General features: G+C 42.6%; 1 protein-coding gene across 4 annotated transcripts in view; it reads left to right on the forward strand.

Annotated features, from left to right (window-relative positions):
• nf1a (neurofibromin 1a) overlaps positions 1-13,509 on the forward strand; it is a 98,708-nt gene extending 85,199 nt beyond the window's left edge. For 3 of the 4 annotated variants that reach the window (XM_076035784.1, XM_076035787.1, XM_076035785.1), the window contains 8 exons: positions 126-286; positions 429-551; positions 1,667-1,785; positions 1,884-1,984; positions 6,287-6,429; positions 6,897-6,943; positions 7,700-7,916; positions 9,271-13,509. In XM_076035784.1, the coding sequence (XP_075891899.1) occupies positions 126-286; positions 429-551; positions 1,667-1,785; positions 1,884-1,984; positions 6,287-6,429; positions 6,897-6,943; positions 7,700-7,916; positions 9,271-9,413 (1,054 nt within the window). In that variant the 3' untranslated portion in view covers positions 9,414-13,509. Of the gene's footprint in view, positions 1-125; positions 287-428; positions 552-1,666; positions 1,786-1,883; positions 1,985-6,286; positions 6,430-6,896; positions 6,944-7,699; positions 8,041-9,270 lie in introns of all 4 variants that reach the window. The other variant, XM_076035786.1, reaches the window with a different exon arrangement.
• Positions 13,510-19,339: the final 5,830 nt, after the last annotated feature.

Here is a 19,339-nt window from a genome sequence, read left to right on the forward strand (position 1 = left end):
AATCAGGCTGGCAAAACCACCATCCATTTCCCTCAACTTCAATCCTCTCAAGTGCACTGGCTGAAGGCTCACTGACGGACTTGTTGTCACGTTGCCGCGATTGTTGTCTGTATTCCCCGCATCAGGACACTGCGCGAAACTCAGCCGTGGACGTCACCTCAGGTTTCCGATCGCTACCTTTCGGCCCATCCCTACCCCACTGTCGGCCAGATCAGTCCGCGCACACGCAAGTCCATGAGCCTGGACATGGGCCAGCCATCCCAGGCCAACACCAAGAAGCTCCTGGGTGCGTATGACTTCATTCATTCGCGACACGCTTTGTTACTGGTCATTTACTTTGGAGGAGTATTTCCAAAAAAAAAAAAAAAAAAAAAGTCTGCGTTATGTCCTTTCACCATGGGTTCATGTGTACCTTGTCTGCCCTTCAGGTACCAGGAAGAGCTTTGATCATCTCATATCGGATTCAAAAGCACCAAAGAGACCAGAGATGGAGTCGGGTATGACGACCCCACCGAAGATGAGGCGTGTAGCAGAGAATGACTATGAGATAGGTAGGCCTTCACGCATTTACATTAGTCTTTCATGGAAAACAAGACATTTAAGGTGTCTTAACACAACAGTTAAGATGCCTTTAGACTTTTTACTAGTGATGCACAATATGAAAAATTCCAACCGATAATTTCCTGCTTCTCACGGCCGATGCCGATAAATTCGTATTTTTATATTTAGTACAATCTCCATATAATCTGCAGTTTGTGCAGGATGCAGCCATGAAAACGTATATTTTAGTTGCTCTTCAAATATTTATTTTTTTCATGTCATCACAGAAATATAACAGAGCAAATAACTCAATTTTAACAAAAACTGCTACCCTTAAATTGTTTAACAGAAAAATGGCTTTTCTGTAAAGGTATTTGTGGAGGTAAGTCAAGTATTTTTCAAATATAAAATTTTATGCATTGACATATGTCGTCCTCAATTACAAAATTGTTATCAAATAAATAAAACAAAGTGAATCCTCAAAAATAAAGTGTATTATCAACCAAGGTTTACAGAGTTATTAATGCTTTGATTGCATCAGGCATGGTAGAAAAATTCATTTAGTTCAAAATAAAAAATTAAAAAAAGCGACTTAATATGGAGTGCGGGGAGGGACACGTCTGAGAAGGAGGGGCGGCTTGGAGGAGTGTAACGTGGCTCCAAATGTGCTATTAACGTCGTCAAAGACAGAAAAGGGCTGGTCGTCGAGCGGTATAAATTCCATCACTTTGTCGTTGATGGCTAATGCCTTTTCACACTCGAAAAGGTATTACAGTGTTGTTTTAGCTTTAAGTACTGTTAGCGACTAAGGCAGCTGCCTCATATTCTTTCAATACCGCTTCGCCACAATGACGACTTTTCAGGTGAGCTATAATATTCGTTGTGTTAAAACTTGACGTCTTCTTTGTTATTCGTCAGGCAGTGACGGGGCCAGGCTTGGGTCCTGCTAATAAGGTGCAATAGATGAAAATGTGCACGTTGGTGGTGGCCGACTGCACCAAAAGAGATTGCACTCGGACACTTGAGAGTGATTGTTAATGCAAGATAGCATAAATGAGGACTGTGGAATTGCAATTTTTTTGGGGGAGGCTTAACTGAACGCAGTGCATGTGCTTTGTGATTGCAGAGACGCAGAGAATGGGCAACTCTCACCTTCGCAAGGTTTCAGTGTCCGAGTCCAACGTTCTGCTGGACGAGGAGGTGCTGACGGATCCAAAGATCCAGGCCCTGCTGCTCACTGTGCTGGTGAGGACGATAACAGAGTTGTATTTTTAATAATTAGGTTCCCATCTGTTTGTTAATGTTGCTACCTCTATGATTTTTGTTTGTTCTCCTCCTCCCAGGCCACCCAGGTCAAATATACCACCGACGACTTTGACCAGCGAATTTTGTACGAGTACTTGGCCGAAGCAAGTGTCGTCTTCCCAAAGGTTTTCCCAGTTGTGTAAGTAGCTGAAACGCCGGCTGTTCTGTGCTGTTGCATATGGTATGAGGTCACAATGCAAAAGTCCCCGAAGATTTGTGCCATTTGTTTGAACACTTAAATTACCGATCATTTTATTTTTATTTGCTTTTCATTTAATAACAGCCTTTTTTAGCCTTTTTCTTAGCTACTGTCTTCATTAATTTTAGGTTGTTTTTTTTTTCTATTTTTTTTTTATTTTATTTTATTTTTTTAAACATTTCAACGCACTACATACCTCGCTGTCGTATTATAAGGTGCCCCTGTGGCTTCTCAGCTCGCTGCGTCAACTTAAGGTGGCAGCTGATTTGCATTTTATGTAGTAGGAGGAGGATGATTGATTAATTTAAGCAATCAAACTCACGAAGAAATGGAAACGGGACATTGCATATGTATTAGGGTTGTGCATCTCTGGTCTGTGGCCGATACAATACCTATCTCGATACACTACCAACGATTCGATACATTAAAGATACGATACGATTCGTATATTTACGATACGATACGATTCGTACATTTACGATACGATTCGTATATTTACGGTACGATACGATTCCAACCTAATACGATGCAGTGCGACTCAGCACAGTTTGATCCAACACAACGCGATTTGATTTGAGACTCCGATGCAAAGGAATGATGCTATGCAATTCAATGAGTTTGATTATTTATTCACCAAAATACAAACATTCTGTATTTTTTTTTTTTTTTTTAATTTAAAGGTCTTTTGTGAACAACTGGTTCACAATTAACAATCACAAGGCAAGTGCAATATACTTTATGAAAAATAAATTAACCTTTCCTTATTGCTTACAAATGGAATAAATGTAAGCTCTTCTTGCTGTTGCTGTAAACAGACACCAGCCTAACTGGCATAATAAAACAGTCACGACAGTGAAATAGCTTGGCTGTGATAAGAAACTGAAGACAGAAAAAGATTCTCAAAAAAAATAATGTCATGGTTCCTTGAACTCAATCAAAATTAGTGCGCAATGCAACTACTCATCGGTGTGTCACTTTCAGTCCATACTGTATTATTCAACCGACATGTTCCACTCTAAGGTTTTTCTTTAGGAATATCAGTTGATCCACATGATCGGGGTGAAGCAAACTGCGCATTGCTGTAACTTCCAGCACAGCGCAGTGCTGTAACTTTCAGCACAGCACCCCTACTGCTGCGCCAGAATTCAGGAGTCCGGCGGTGGCCAGTGTTCTTTGTTGTCGGGCACTGTTGGCTGTAGAATCGTTCCACGAATAGCCGCGGAACGAGAGTGTCTTTCACGCCAGAAATGAAGCGGCACATACCTCTGTGGCCGGATCGTTTCGGCATCTGGTCTACTTTTTTTTTGTTTTTTTTTTAACTGCGTTTTGCTCTGCGCTGTGCAGTGCTCTATCTGTCTGTGACAGACGTAAAAACCAATGCATCTAGATTTAATCCCAAAATTACATCCATTCACGGCTGCTCTACCGATGCACTCGCATCGCGCACGCACGCGTCCGTGTATCGATATGTATCGGTTAATCTTCCCATCCCTAATATGTATACATGGGTTTGGCATGCAATTCTTACTCTGGCCACCAGAAGGATTCTGTGGTGGGTAGGAATGCCATGTAATGCAGTTTCTACCATCACCACTAGACAGGAAAATAATATAATATTGACGGAGCACCACTTGCCTTTTGGATTATCAGCGTCGGCAAGAAACGCTAGAATTAGTCTCAATACCATTTCACATTAGCGGTGAGTTCTTGGCCAGTACGCAGGGATTTGAACCACACTTTAATAACCCAGTCAAACGACGACGTCAGACTCAATGCTCATTTATTTTGGTAAATAGCAAATAGTTCAAACGGAGCATTCATTCATTCATTCATCTTCTATACCCGCTTATTCCTATTCAGGGTCACGGGGGTCTGCTGGAGCCTCTCCCAGCTGTCTTAGGGCGAAGGCAGGGTGACACCCTGGACAAGTCGCCAGTTCATCGCAGGGCCACATAGAGACAAACAACCATTCACACTCACATGCACACCTACGGACAATTTAGAACGTTCAATTGACCTCACATGCATGTTTTTGGAGTGTGAGAGGAAGCCGGAGAACCCGGAGAGAACCCACGCAGACACAGGGAGAACATGCAAACTCCACACAGAAAGGTCCCAGGCCCGGGCCTCAAACGGAGCAGTATGACATAAAAATGTCATACCATTAAGACACAACCAGCAACGAAAGGTATTTCTGTACGTGTTGTTGGTTGTTATAATTAAGCCTAGCAAAAATCGTTTGCGAGATTGTGATTTAAGAAAATTAACATTGTAATAGATGCAACCACTGGCAGAGCGTCAGAGGGGGGCTGAGGGTGCAGTTGTCCCCAGGCCTGGGACCCAAATACAACATTTCATTGTATTTGACAATGAAATGTTGTGTCCCGTTTTGAGTCGATTCGGGACGGGGTTTCTCTCGTATTTCTGAGTTGTCTTGAACGTAACTTTATTTTCGACAGGATCTCACGTTCGTTCCAGAGAGTTTGCGTTCAAAACCGTAATCTACGTCGCTGCCAGCAATACCATTGCACAAGCCATTCACAAAAACTGCGTATTGGCTGCGTACCTTGCATAGAGTAGGCTATGAATCAGGATCACTTGTTCTTTTCACCAGCGAACGAAAATGGCTGAGGCTCCTCTCACTTTTGAGAAGTGAGCGCTCCATCACGCTCAACTTTAAGAGTTTTACTGTTTTGAATGAGAAACAGCTACTCAGTGCTACAAGTGAGAAGAAATACACACCAAAAAAGGAAGTAACACAGTGAAAAAGAGAGATTGCGAACAAAGCAGTTCAAACTATGTGAACCCTATTTTAAGGGGGGAGACCGGTCGTGTAGCCCTGCCCTCGGGCCCACCTCTGACTTGTTCCGCCACTGGATGCAACTCCAGACTTATGAAGAGTGAGCGAGTGGTGAGGGGTTTACGTGGGATGAGTGTTAAGCCCGCTGTGGATCGGGAGAACGCCGGTTTTGATGGCCCTCCAAGGTGTTCCTGGGAGATTGTACCGAGTCATTCGGGTCCGGTAACGCAGGAAGCTCAGATCCACTCGCCAGTCTGAACTCGCTGAATTGCCCGTTCTGCTCTGTCCTACAGATGTCTTCACTGGCGCTTTAGCATCGAAGTTTTTTCTTCTTTCGTAATCAATGACAATCACGGTGATCAGACTAATTATCCGGTTACTTGGAAGGCAAAAATGTTGGGCTGGTTCAAAAAGGAAAAATGTCAAAAATCGAATAAAACGTTGGCATGATGCCAGGTTAAAAAAAATTTTTTTTTTAAATAAGCGATAGTAAGTTGACAAAGCGTTGATCATGACAAAAATTAAGACCAAGACAGGACTAAGTATGGGAGGGAAGATGACGTAATTTCGAACTAAAGGAATTGAATTCAAGCTTAAAGTTTCGGGATGGGGGCGGTATCCCGCACTACGAGAGCCAATGAAAAGGCTGTTCAGAACCTAAAAGCGGTGACCCTCCTATGCTGTTTGTATCTGATGAGTATGTATTTGGTGTAGATTTCGTTGCTGGCAAAGAAATAAGACAACAACAAAATTAAAGAACAGAATGAATAAATAAAAACTGTTTATCCTTTTTGGCAAGGCAAGGATACCTGTGCAACGTCATGAAACATTTGGTGAAGGTACCACATGTAAGAGCACATTGGGCCTTCAGTTTATCATTTGTAAACATATATCTAAACATCCATACCTGAGAAAAGGAGACTTTACTCAAACAGATAAAGAGAGGTAGAATGAATGCTTTTATATTGGCCTATGGGCACAAGTACCAACATCATTTTAAATGTGTAAAAATAAAGACACACGTGTGTGTGAATTTAGAGGTAGTAAAGATATGAGTGTGCTCTGGTCCCAAAGGGTACCATCTCCGCTAGGAGTCAAGCCGTCTGAGAATGTTTCGAGGCTGACCCCCAACTGTGATTTGTGGGTGGGAGTGTTTCACCCAGAGTGTATGTTTTATGGCTTCTTGATCTCAAGTGAGATCACACCTTCCGAAAGAGGAGCATCACAGCCAATCAAGTGCCACCTCTAGTTCCCCCCAACGAGGTTCACCGGAGGCCTGTGCTGCAATAAATTCCAAGTGTCCTGCGAGAAGGACTTTAGGTTCAGATGTGGCACTACACTCTCTAGCAGCTGTGTGAAAATCTGAAAGTCTCTTTGTTCATCTCCTGCTCAGAGTGGGGGTTTTAGTTTTTTTTTTTGTTTGTTTTTGTGTCCCTCCGCAGTCACAACCTGCTGGACTCCAAGATCAACACTGTGCTGTCCATGTGCCAGGACACCAATCTGCTGAACCCCGTGCACGGCATCATCCAGAGCGTGGTGTACCACGAGGAGTCGCCCCCCCAGTACCAGCCCTCCTACTTACAAAGTACTGCACCGCACTGTGACATTTTCCACTTCATCGCACGTCATCACAAATGCACACGTGTCGATACAATACTATACTATAGTGTGTGTGTGTGTGTGTGTGTGTGTGTGTGTGTGTGTGTGTGTGTGTGTGTGTGTGTGTGTGTGTGTGTGTGTGTGTGTGTGTGTGTGTGTGTGTGTGTGTGTGTGAAAATATATGTATGTATGTATATATGTATGTATATATATATATATATTTATATATATATATATATATATATATATGTATATGTATGTATATATATATGTATGTGTGTGTGTGTGTGTGTGTATATATATACATCTACATATATATACATATACATTTATGTGTGTGTGTGTGTGTGTGTACAGTCTGTCAGTGGAGGAGGACGCACATTTTTTCTGAGGATTTTCGCTGCCTCCGTTTATGTCTCTCCCATCTGTCCCCTTTTTCTCTCGTTTTCACAGGCTTCGGCTTCAATGGATTGTGGAGATTCGCTGGACCCTTTTCCAAGGTAGATGCAATGCACCATTGGCTGCCTCACGGGAAAAATTTAGCTTGCTAAGCAATTACGTGACAGCTCCGCAAACATCTTGCCAACTGGTAGCTGGTGAGAAGGAGAGCGAAAACGATCTTTTTCTGTCTGCGCTTCCAAGTACACACAGATACAGTACAAGCACAGAGGCTGCAGATCAGCAATGGGAAGTTGAACATTTTGAAAAATCTTTCGACGCTCAGGTTGTCATCCTCCTCCCACTGTACAAAAAAAGTGAGACAAGCACATCCAGAAATGAATGCCGTCAATATGTCACATTCAGTCCAGAGGGTCCAAGGGAACTGTTTCACATCAGCAGACCATCAGGGCCTGCAACGCCCTCTCTGCTCTCCTGAACATACTCAGAAAAAACTATTTTTTCTACTTCAATAAAATACATGTATATGAGTGCGTGTGTGTGCGTGTGCGTGTGTGTGCGTGTGTGTTTCAATAGCCTGCTATCAATTTTTGAAAATACTCAGTTTCAGGAAGTGCTGAAAAATGGGAAACAGAAGCAGCTTTTGATTAAACACGTCTGAGCACCTCCCTTCCCTGTCTGTGTGATCCCCCTCCCATTTCAGAGAGTTTTTTCTAAAATACACCTATATATGTATACAGATTTCTTTTTTTTTTTGCAAGCATAGAAAGAGCTAACGTAATGTTAATGGCAAGTAATTGCAACGTTTCCCTCTTCTTTGCCCCCCACCCCATCCTACCCTTGTGTCCCCCCACCAGCAAACTCAGATCCCAGACTACGCTGAGCTGATCGTCAAGTTCCTGGACGCGCTGATCGACAGCTACCTGCCGGCGGCCGACGAGGAGCGGGGGGAGGAGCAGCTGCGGACACCCACCTCGCCGTACCCTCCCACCAGCCAGAGCCAGCTCAGCATCACTGCCAACCTCAACCTGTCCAACTCCATGACCTCGCTGGCCACGTCGCAGCACTCGCCAGGTGAACAACATGGCGGAGGTGGAGGCAATGGCGGCGGCAGCGCTGCTTGCAGGAGGAGGAGGAGGAGGCCAAAGACATTTGATTCAAATGCTGCTCCCGCTTCAGAATCTGAGTGATTGGCCAAGTTAGTGTTTGCCAAACAAGGAATTTTGACCCCATTGTATATTTTCCCTTCTGTGTTACTGTATTTGAGGGAACAAGTATAAAAAAAATATATATACAAAGAATCCAGAAAGATTAGAAGAAAAGTGGATCAGCTACTGTAAATGAACTACAACTATAACAATGTCGAGGTCCAGGAGTGCATGACGGTCCAAATGGGGCATCAGTGCAATAGGTGGGAGAAAAGACTAGTATGATATACACTAATGCAGGGGTGGGTCTAAGACTTGACAAAGGCGCTAGAGCAGGAGTAGATGGATGGAGTGTTATGGCAACTCTCCTCATAGGAGAAAAGATATACTGTATATCATGGGATATATAGAAAACATAAAGAAAACAATTGAAAATGAACAAAAGCATTACAAAACAAAACAAAACTTAGAAAATATGTGTCTTTGAAGCCGCACTGTATTTAGCTCTTTATTGAAATGACTCTTAAAGCAATGAAAAATGGATGAAAGACAGCTATTTTCTCACTTTTTTTTCTCCCTTGTCCTGTCTGGCCATAATGACAACCAGAAATGTGTCTGAATGTCTTTAATTATTTTTATTTTTTATTTATGTCTATTTTATGACTTATTTACTTCCAAGTTCGGTGGGCTGGATTGAAAAGCTTAATGGGCCGCATGTGGCCCCCGGGCCTTAGGTTGCCCATGCCTGGACTAATGCATGTTTGGACTACTAAAGTGAAAGCATGGATTTCAACTATAACTGCAGCTAGAGAAAAGAAAAGCTGATGCTATTGCAATAGCTCCCCCTGTTGGATAATTACATGATTAGTACAGTTGAAAATTACTAAGATATAATCACCCAAGCTGTTTTGGCCTCTTCATTTTTTGGCCACTAATGTGAGTTAATGTGAAAGGAGGAAAGAAGACAAATCTAGATTCGATGGCAGAGAAACGAAAAGATTGATCATCATCTTAACGAAAACATTCAAGTTTCTCTCTTCGACCTAAACCGAGACGCTCATCGATAGAGGTGATGCTGTCATTCAGAATTTGTCAGTGTTGTAAGTTAAATTGTGAAGACTTTTTCACACTCAGTTTGTAGGTTGTCTTTCGGGTGGATCACTGAACTGCTGCGCTGCTGCTGCCCTTTTGAAGCTAGCATGTTTGTCGCCCCCCCCCCTCCCTCCCCCCAAACCCCACCCCACCCACCTCCCTACCCCCCACCCCCCACTTCCTCGCAGGTGTTGACAAGGAGAACGTCCAGCTGTCGCCGAGCTCCGCCCTGTCCAGCGGGGGACGCACTCGCCACGGGTCAGCCAGTCAGGTCCAGAAGCAGCGCAGCGCTGGCAGCTTCAAGCGGCCCAGCATCAAGAAGATTGTCTGAGGGTCTGCGTCCCATCCGTCCCTCCTTGTGCTGCTCCTCCTCCCTTCTCCTCCTCCTCTTCATCTCCTCCTTCTTCATCCACACACTCTCCCTCCCTCCCCCACTCCCGCCAAGTCTACCAGGCCTCATCACTGCACTCAGATTTTTACTCTTTTCATCTCCAAACTCCATCTTCACGGCTGTCGTCCCTGGCCGGAGTGGGTTTGCGTTCTGCACGGAGGAGGAGAATCAAGAGCTTTTTGGAGTTGCTCGGGGGGGAACTTTGAACTTTTAGGTGAAAAGGAATTCGTCGCCTAGTGGAGGTGGAGGTAGAAGGGTTTTTTTGTTGCGTGTATTGGGTGCTCGATGCTGATATTGGCGTCCTGCCACGGCGACGGAGAAAGATTCCGGAACCTGACGCGGCTACTGAAGTTTTTGGCCAATTTTTCTCAAGACAGTCATCTAGGAGTCGCGGAGTGAAAGTTCTGCTATTTGGTTCCTTAATAACACATCTCTTTGCTGGGTTTTGTTTTGTTTTTTTCGTTTTTTTTTCTCTGATTTAACACTCCAAACACGGACCAGACGGACCAAATGACGGTGGTAGCAGTGATGGAGGGGCAGGGTTGGTGTCGGGGGAGGGGTCGGGGGCTAGCTAATTACCTGGCTCGGACGACCTCCGCACAGCTTCCCTTCTTTGTACATATTTTACATTAGACAGATTATGTATAACTAGTCCCTAATGTTCAATTTTGATGTTGACGTTTTTCTCCATGGTGTGCCTTTGTCAGGGTTTTTTCCAATTGTGTACAATATTGTAAAGCAAAAAGTCAAATGTTGCTGGGGACAACAACAAAAAACCACGAGCAGGTACTAATGATGGAGGCGCGCCGTCCATATCACCACAAGTTCACCCGAGCTGCCTCAAGAGACCGGCCTCCAATGATCGTCAAGTATTACAATCACTCATATACCCTGTTGCCTGAACGTATTTATCCTGTACAGTTAGATACAGTGCCACACTGAGGTTCTCGTTTTTTTTTTTTTTTTGGTTTTCAAACACCTGCTGATTGCAGAACGCACACTGGGGGGGAGGGGGTGTAAATAGCTCCAGCCCTCATTTATTTTATTTTTTATTATTTTGCTTCTATTTTGCTGTTTTATTTTTGTTTTGTTTTTCTTCTTTTGTCTCTAATTACCTCTTCGCTATTAGGACATGTATTCCCAGCAGCTTTGCTCTTTTAAAATTAGTTCACACGGCAGCAAGGAGAAAAAAAAATTATTTAGCAGGCAATAATCCTCGACTCTTTTTATTTCTATTCGTCTTTGTCCGTACTGTGAACATCAGCTCAGCGTGCGTGTTGACCTTTTTTTTTATTTTTTTAATTATTATTATTGAAGGCTAAAAATCCGTCTTAAAAAGAAGAACGTTTACATCTTCAGGGCCATCGCCTTATAGTAGCCCTAATAACTACAACAATAATGCTAATACTATTAATGAGTAACATTTTAATTTTTGAGAAATGGTTGAGCGTTGTATATCACGATATATTGGGTTCCCCTCCAATAGAAGTCATTTAATTGTATTAATCACTTGGAGAACCTGACGGCAAGAGTTTTGCAGCAGCCTAAATGACATAAAAGCTGATATGAATGTCTCAGTAACCCGCTTTTTTTCTGGGAACCTTAGCATTGCTGACTGTATTCAGATAGACACTACATCCATCCTTGTTGAAGTTCAAGCATTCGCTGCAGGGAAACTTTTATCTTAGCAAAAAAATGAGCAGCGTTGTCCTTGTTGTAGCCTAAAGTAGGTTTTTGTTTGTTTTACTTCCTCAAGTCTAACACAACTGATACTAATCGGCAGAAATCTTCCTCCAGTGCGGTTCTAGTTTGTCACGAGAGGACGACCCCTGTGGCTGTTCTTCATTTGCCTCAAGTCACCTGTGAGTTTGTTGTCTGAGGCCATTTTCAAGCGTTTGTCTCGGTCCACTGAAAGGGACTTACCCAAACTGTGGTTCAATCACTTTCCCAAGGTTAAACTCTCCATCTGCTGCCAGTCGGCCTGGCTTGGAATCTGATCACAACTCCTGCAATCAGTCCGGAGCTCCCAAACTCTCCTCTCCATTCACTTCACAGCGGCTCTTTGATGTCTCCTCAGAGTTTGTGAATAACCAACGAGCCTCCCGTTTGATCTCGGTTGAGTGGCCGTGAAGAGATTCTCCTCATTTAGGCTGCACTGAGACCGTTAACCAGTCGTAGCTCGTCACACGTGCGTCGCGTTCTCTGCGTGGTTGAGGTCACTAGCTTTTTTTGGGGGGCTTTTTGCTCCGTCAGGGGAGATGTTTTTTATGCAAAAAAGAAATGTCCAAACGTCGACACTTGCTCCGTGCTTTCAAACATTGTACGCCGGCGTCCTAGAAAAGTGTAGTTGTCATAGGTGCATCACTGTTAGCCTGCTGTGGTAATTAATGAATGAAAGAGACAGTCAGGGGAGTCATTGTGGTAGGTCTTTGCTTGCAAGGTTGATTTCGATGTCCAATCGGACCAAGTGGGAGGGAAGAAACTTGAGCCTTGTTGCCACGGTCACGTAGTTCATTATAAATACTCCAAACAGACTGCCTAAATACATAATAGTAGATGAAAAAGCCCCCCCAAAAATGAAGCCATAATACCTCTACTGTCTCCTCATGGCTGGTTGCAGGATCGCATGTACAGCCTTCAATCTTTCATAGTTAGCAAATGCGTCAGATTCTAAATGCACTTCAGCCAAACGTTTTCTCTCGTCTGTTTAAATATCCAGCTCGGCCACAACATTAAACCACCAGAGCAGCAAGAGTACAGCAGCAATTGTGGGTTTTTGCCTCCCCTGTTATGTTTAAGTTTAGTTTTCAGTCGTTAGCCAGCCGCTTATTCGACCTTCCTGTGCATGACAACATTTGAGCGTCACCACTCAATATGTCTTGGCAATGTATGCCCACTGAAAAGATCCATTGTTTGTGCCTGCTGAGTCCTCCTGTGAAAGCTATCCTGCATTCTTCTATCCCTGGCTGCGCATTTGGTCGACTTGGTTGACTTTGGTTGCCCTCACACTTGGAACTCAAGATCTTTTAGGTAAAAAAAATAATAATAATAAAAAACCTTTTCATCCAGGATGGTATTTGGTAACGCAGCCTCAAAAGGAGACGCAAGATGACAGAACTGAGTTTCCCCTATAATATGAAAATGATTTTTTTTTCTTTCTTTTTTTTTTATCCCCCCCCCCACATCTCTCTGTCTGTAATGTTTTAACCAGGACCAAGCTTAGGATTTCAAGTCCCGGGACAAGTTCCTTGTAGGATATCTACTGAATTCACTGTGGCGTTTCAAGACACTTTGTGCTTTCTAACTCCTCACAATCTTCATTTTTACTGAGCAGTCGATTAATCTATCCATTATCGCATGTAAATAGACCAAACCTCAGTTCACCTGTAAGCATAGAGCTCCCCCCGTCAGTCACGTTTTCTCTGATTGTGCAGGATGTTATACCCCAATGTAACTGCATTAGGTGTACAGATTTTTTTTTAATTTAAGTCCAATCCATCAGTCATCCCACCGACTCCTCTTGCCGTCCAGCTTCTCTCGAAGCTCCACCCGCTGACACCTGCTCTCCTTAAAAGACGCAACGCAACAAAGAGTGAAAAATCTGAAGATTCGGTCGAGCATCGTGCAAGCGGGTTTCTTTTTCAAGGCTTTCGTTTGACTTGTGCGTGAATGGAAATGAGGATCATGTATCTGTAACCTCTTAAAGAAAGTGGTTGACTTGCACTAATTTAAAAAAAAAAAAAAACAGTCATGGGTTTGTAAAGGTGAAAACAGAAACCCTCGAAATGTGGCATGTTTTATTTGATGTTATGCAAAATCTTACAGTCTGTAGAGTACTAGTCTTGAGTTTTGTTTTTAATGCAGTACTTGTGACAATTGTAAATACTTTGTGTACAATTTGAGATGGTATATTTACTACACTGTACATACATGTGATATTGTATCATTTTGTTTTTGTAAAGCAGTTAGTTTCTGTATAATAATATACAAATTGAACTATTCCAGTGTTAGTAATAAAATGTTTTGCCCTCCACAATACCGGAACCTGTGTGGTGACACTAACAGGGTTTATTTTTCAAGAATATACTCACCTATTCTAGTGATTTTATTTTTTTTTCTAATGGAAATAATAGATCCATTTACAGAATCCTCTTGAATGGAAATAGCAGTTTGAAATCAGGCAGTGATTAGTGGTGCACTCTGAATAATAATAATAATAATAAACTTTTATTTGTACAGCGCTAAATCACAGCCAAAGGCGTCTCAAAGCGCTTCATACAATCAGAGAGAACCAACCGGGCCCCCGGAGCAAGCAAGATGCGACAGTGGCTGGGAAAAACTCCCCTGTGGGCAGAAACCTAGGGCAGAACCAGACTCCAGAGGGCGATCATCTGCCTATGAGTAGTTGGGGTGAAGTAGAAAGATAGAGGAGAGACAGAGAAAGAGAGAAAGGAGCAGAGTGAGCCAGGGTGGCAGACAGGACAGAGTGAAAAACAGATACACCAACCAGGCAAAACGGATATAAACACAAAGAATAGGAAATAATTCAAGGCTGCTGTCCATGTGGAGTGTAAGTGTCCATGCTTTGGAAGGCAAGAGCCTAGCTCGATGGACAATATGTCAATAGGACTAGTCCAGGTCCTAAGCATGGTGGTGGGATGAAGCGATGACAGCAAGACCCCCAGGACAGCACAATCCAGCTCCTGGTGCAGTGGTCATCACCTGCCGGGGACACAGAGACTGCGGCAGTATCATGCATATCGAGCATACTGTACAAAGCATAATGAGAGCTTGGACAGAGTGGATAGAGTAAAAGATTGATTGGGTGAGGAGAGTGATAAAGGCTCCGCCTGCACAGAGCAACGATCCCTGTAACGGGAGCGAAAGATCTCCCTCCACGGCGTAAGCCTACAGCAGCTTAACTGACAGTGGATGGAGTCTAACTATAAGCTTTAAGAAAAAGGAAAGTCTTAAGTCTACTCCTAAATAAACTAACTGTGTCTGCCCCCCTCACCGAGGCTGGAAGATGGTTCCAAAATAGAGGTGCCAGGAAACTGAAACACCTACCTCCTGATCTAACTCTAGAAATTTGTGGGATAACTAAAAGACCTGAATCCTCAGAGCGAAGGGCTCTTGGAGGATGATAAAGTTCAATGAGTTCCCTAATATAAGAAGGAGCCTGAGAATCAAGAGCTTTGTAAGTTAAAACTAGAATCTTAAATTCAATTCTAAATTTGACAGGCAGCCAATGCAAGGAAGCTAAAATTGGAGTAATATGCTGCCTCCTTCTAGTTCCGGTTAACAATCGTGCCGCGGAGTTTTGGATTAACTGTAATGTCCTAAGGGATGAATTTGGGCATCCTGCTAGTACCGAGTTACAGTAATCTAGCCTAGACGTAACAAAAGCATGGATTATTTTTTCCGCATCTTTGAAGGACAAAAAACTTCGAATTTTGGCAATGTTTCTTAAGTGGAAGAAAGCTGACCTCCCTACATTCTGTATATGAGAATTAAAGGTCAGGTCCTGATCAAAAGTGACTCCTAGGTTCCGCACAGTAGAACTGGGTGTAGTACCAAATAGACCACTTTGTCCATCAAAAACTCTGTCCCTACTCTCTCGCGATCCAAATATAATGACCTCAGTTTTGTCGGTATTAAGCAACAGGAAATTCTGTGTCATCCAAGTTCTGACATCACGAAGACAAGATTCCAATTTGGCCAACTGATGAGCCTCGTTTGCCTTAAAAGAAAAGTACAACTGTGTGTCATCTGCGTAAGAATGGAAACTGATGCTATGCTTTCTGATGATGTCACCAAGAGGTGACATGTAGATGTTGAAGAGGAGTGGCCCAAGTACAGATCCTTGCGGGACACCATGACTAACCCTCCTACATTCTGACGAATGATTATGAACATGAACAAACTGAAAACGGTCAGACAAGTAAGATCCAAACCAGTCCAAGGCGCGATCCTTGATGCCGATAGTATCTTCTAATCTCCTAAGAAGAATGCTGTGGTCAACTGTATCAAATGCTGCACTGAGATCTAGGAGGACCAGAACAGAGAGAAGACCTTTGTCAGATGCACACAAGAGGTCATTACTTACCTTAAGCAATGCAGTTTCAGTGCTGTGACCAAAACTAGAATAGCTTTGGCGCTTATACTTCAAACTCTGAAGAATAGTAAATACAGAAATTAAAACGCGGAAATCAAAATCCAAATTGAAAATAAATATTAAACTATTAATCGTCTGTAAAACTCTTAACAAAAACGTGATTTGAGTAAATATTGAGGGAAATACATGAATTATTGAAAAGGCTACATACTGTCAATCTAGTTTCTCAGTGGTGAGTGTTTGCAAGAACAGAGCCAGTAGATCTCATAGTAGTAGTATTATAGTAGTAGCAGATCGACTTACTGCCTGATATACAAAGACCCCCTCAAAAATGAGATGGTGCATTTCAAAGGGCTATCCATGAATTAAATAAGATGACTAAATACATTATGCTGCTGACTTACACACAGTGACCTATCGGTCCAGCGTAAGTATTGCACATGCACTGTTTATTCTTGTATAATCAGATAAGTAAATCTCCTGGTTGTAGCGACACGCCTTTGTAAATGCATCATTTTTAGTGTGAACTTTCACCAGTTGTGGATTCAGTATAATTACCCGGTGGTAATTCTACTGAATGATGCACTGATGATACCTTCGGTAATTAGTGAAGGATTGTTTCAGGCCAAAGAACACTCGTTAGCACAGTGGTGGCAAGTTGGTTGTGGGTGTAAATTCCTGCCCGTGTTCTTCCTGTACCTGCATGGATTCTCTGTGGTTTCCTTATACAGTCCAAAGATGAGCACGTCGGTGCTAATTGGGAACTCTGTTATCCAAGGGTGTGTAGATTGCCTTTTGTCTGTGTCTCTCGGCACTGTAATAAACTGCCGACTCTTCCAGGGCGTCACCCTGTCATCACCCCCAGACAGCTGAGCTGAGACAGGCTCAAACAGCATACAGATTAGTGGTGATAGAAAATGGATGGATGATAATTAATGAATTAATAAACAAAAAAAAACTTTGATCAAACTAATCCCGTTTATTCATATTGACCACCCATATGTTTTTACTGAAACATTTAAATAATAATAATAATAATAATAATGATAATAATAATAATAATAATAATAATAATAATAATAATAATAATGATAATAATAATAATAATAATAATAATAATAAACTGTATATATCACTGCTCATACACAACATGTGCAACCCATAGTGCTTAACAAAACAAAGAAAGATAATAATAATAATAATAATAATAATAATAATAATAATAATAATAATAATAATAATGATAAGAAGAAGAAGAAGAAGAAGAAGAAGAAGAACAATCATAATATTAACAATGAGAAAAAATAAAAAGCTCCACTGCCGCCCCCCCATACGGACCCACCCCTCCCCACCAACGCACACAGACAAACGCCCACCCCCATATTCACACAGACATTACTTGGCACTGAAGAATCTGATGAGGAAAGGCCACTATGGGGAGCCGTCCACACAAGGGGGCACCATGGCCTGCAGCGCCCCTATGGGCAGACCAGGCGTAGCTCCCAGCGTGGAGGGCCCCCCATGAGGAAACACTGGCACTAAAAGTATAAAAGGGAGAATAATAACAATGAGAAATTTGAATTGTATTTTGAGGCTGACAAATTAGAGTAACGATGCTCGAAGAGTGATCATTCAAACCAATCCAAACGTGTTCGCGCCACTGATGCGTGGCGCAGTTCTTTCAGCTTCATAGCACCACCTAGTGGCCGCCTGAGGAGATGCAACATTGCACCTGGAAAGCTTACCACATATATGGAATGGTTCTTTAGATACTTTACAAGTCTTGATCGGTGAAGAAATACAATTGGCTGCATTGACTTTGACTGTGGCTCGTGTGTAACTCGGAATAGACGAACTTAGATTTTATTTGCTCAACTCAAAAGTTGCTGTGAAGAATCCGAAAACTCTGAGTTTCAAAACCCAGAATGTGTGAGTGAGTATTAACTCCAGAGTGATAGAACTCGGGGGTTTGTTAAACATCCTTTGTAAATAGGACCCAATATTTTCTGACCAACACTGGGTTCATCGTGGTTGATGGAGGTGTTTAGTTTCAACACATTCAACGCACACCACTGTCCATGTTGTTGTCAAAGGGATTTTTAGAGGGTGACTAAAAACTACATTTGTATCACAGTCGCTGATTCTGATTCTGATATGTCTGAAATACTGAGGTGGTGAAGATAGTGTTCTTAAAGCTGATTGTCTTTCAGCCAGTTTCACTGAAATGCATGCGTGTGTTGTCTGCATATGTTCAGTAGTAGGACAGCCACATCTGTCCAGTTATTCTACTGACAGGTGTGTGGAACTGCACAACATGTTGTGTCCATCCGTTCTACGACCTACCAAGCTAGTATTGATTTGCTAAACATGCAGTCCAGAAACAACAACAACAGCAACAACAACAACAACAAAACTATAACACAGGCAGTCCCTGCTGCTCTCATGTGGACCGACCACTAAATAAGTTCAATGTTTGCTTCTGGGCGTAATAACATCAAGCTGGGCCACATATTGATCACAAATCAATCATAGATTTTGGCTGGAGAACATTGATGGAAAAACAGGAAACTATTCACATTTGACCAAAAAAGACAAAGTTTGTTTGACAAAGCTGAACATTATTTGCTATCAGTTTCATGTAAATGTAATAGATTGATTTGTTTGACGGACCTGAAACGACACTTAGACCGCATATATACACAAGCAGAAAGACAAAAGCGTAGGTTTTTTTTTAAATAGCATATCAGAAATACTTACCTGAACACCACTTGTTATCACAAAGGTAAATAACACCTGTCAATTGCCTTATGAGGGCGACACGGTGGCGCAGTTGTTAGCACTGCTGCCTCACAGCAAGAAGGTCGTGGGTTCGATTCCGGGGCCCGGACCTGGGACCTTTCTGTGTGGAGTTTGCATGTTCTCCCTGTGTCTGCGTGGGTTCTCTCCGGGTTCTCTGGCTTCCTCCCACACTCCAAAAACATGCATGTGAGGTCAATTGAACACTCTAAATTGTCAGTACTTGTGCATGTGAGTGTGAATGGTTGTTTGTCTCTATGTGGCCCTGCGATGAACCGGCGGCTTGTCCAGGGTGTCACCCTGCCTTCGCCCTAAGACAGCTGGGATAGGCTCCAGCAGACCCCCGTGACCCTATTTCTATGATATAGAAATAAATGATAATATCAATTTGTCTGATTGGGCTAATTCTACATGTGATTGTTCTAAATTTGAGCGACTGTGAAAAAACAAAAAGCAGAAGCGGTAGTTAAGAATGCATTTGTTTTTATTGTGAATCTCCTTTCCCACAGACAATAAGACGTATACATTTGACTTAGGACAACAACTGTGTTGGAATGCTTGTCAGTACTCTTTTAACAGAATAAAATGACCTGCATCACACGCCAAGTGTCACACAAGACAGAAATACAAAATTATCGGAGTGGATCCGTTTATAGAACAGGGGAAGCAAATACTAATTTGTTTTTTTGGGGGGGGGGGTTGATGTCCCTTTAACCTTGAGCATCCTCAATAGTCTACGTTGGTGGTGGTTGGACAAGTTCAGGTGGATCGATTGTGTTCATAATAATTATAATAATGTTTACGGTGAAACTTCTTAATATTGCATTAATATTACGCAACACTGTCATCATCAAGAGGAGGTAGGGGGCACGTACGCGTATAACTGGTAAAGCGCCTTGACTGCATTCTCCATTTCCGTGTGACTACCGTTGGCTGAGCGCGCAAATCTCGCGAT

This window comes from Nelusetta ayraudi, unplaced genomic scaffold (genome assembly GCF_046127955.1).
Source record: "Nelusetta ayraudi isolate G7.1 ecotype Tasmania unplaced genomic scaffold, CSIRO-AGI_Nayr_v1 ptg000048l, whole genome shotgun sequence".
Classification (NCBI taxonomy): Eukaryota; Metazoa; Chordata; class Actinopteri; order Tetraodontiformes; family Monacanthidae; genus Nelusetta; species Nelusetta ayraudi.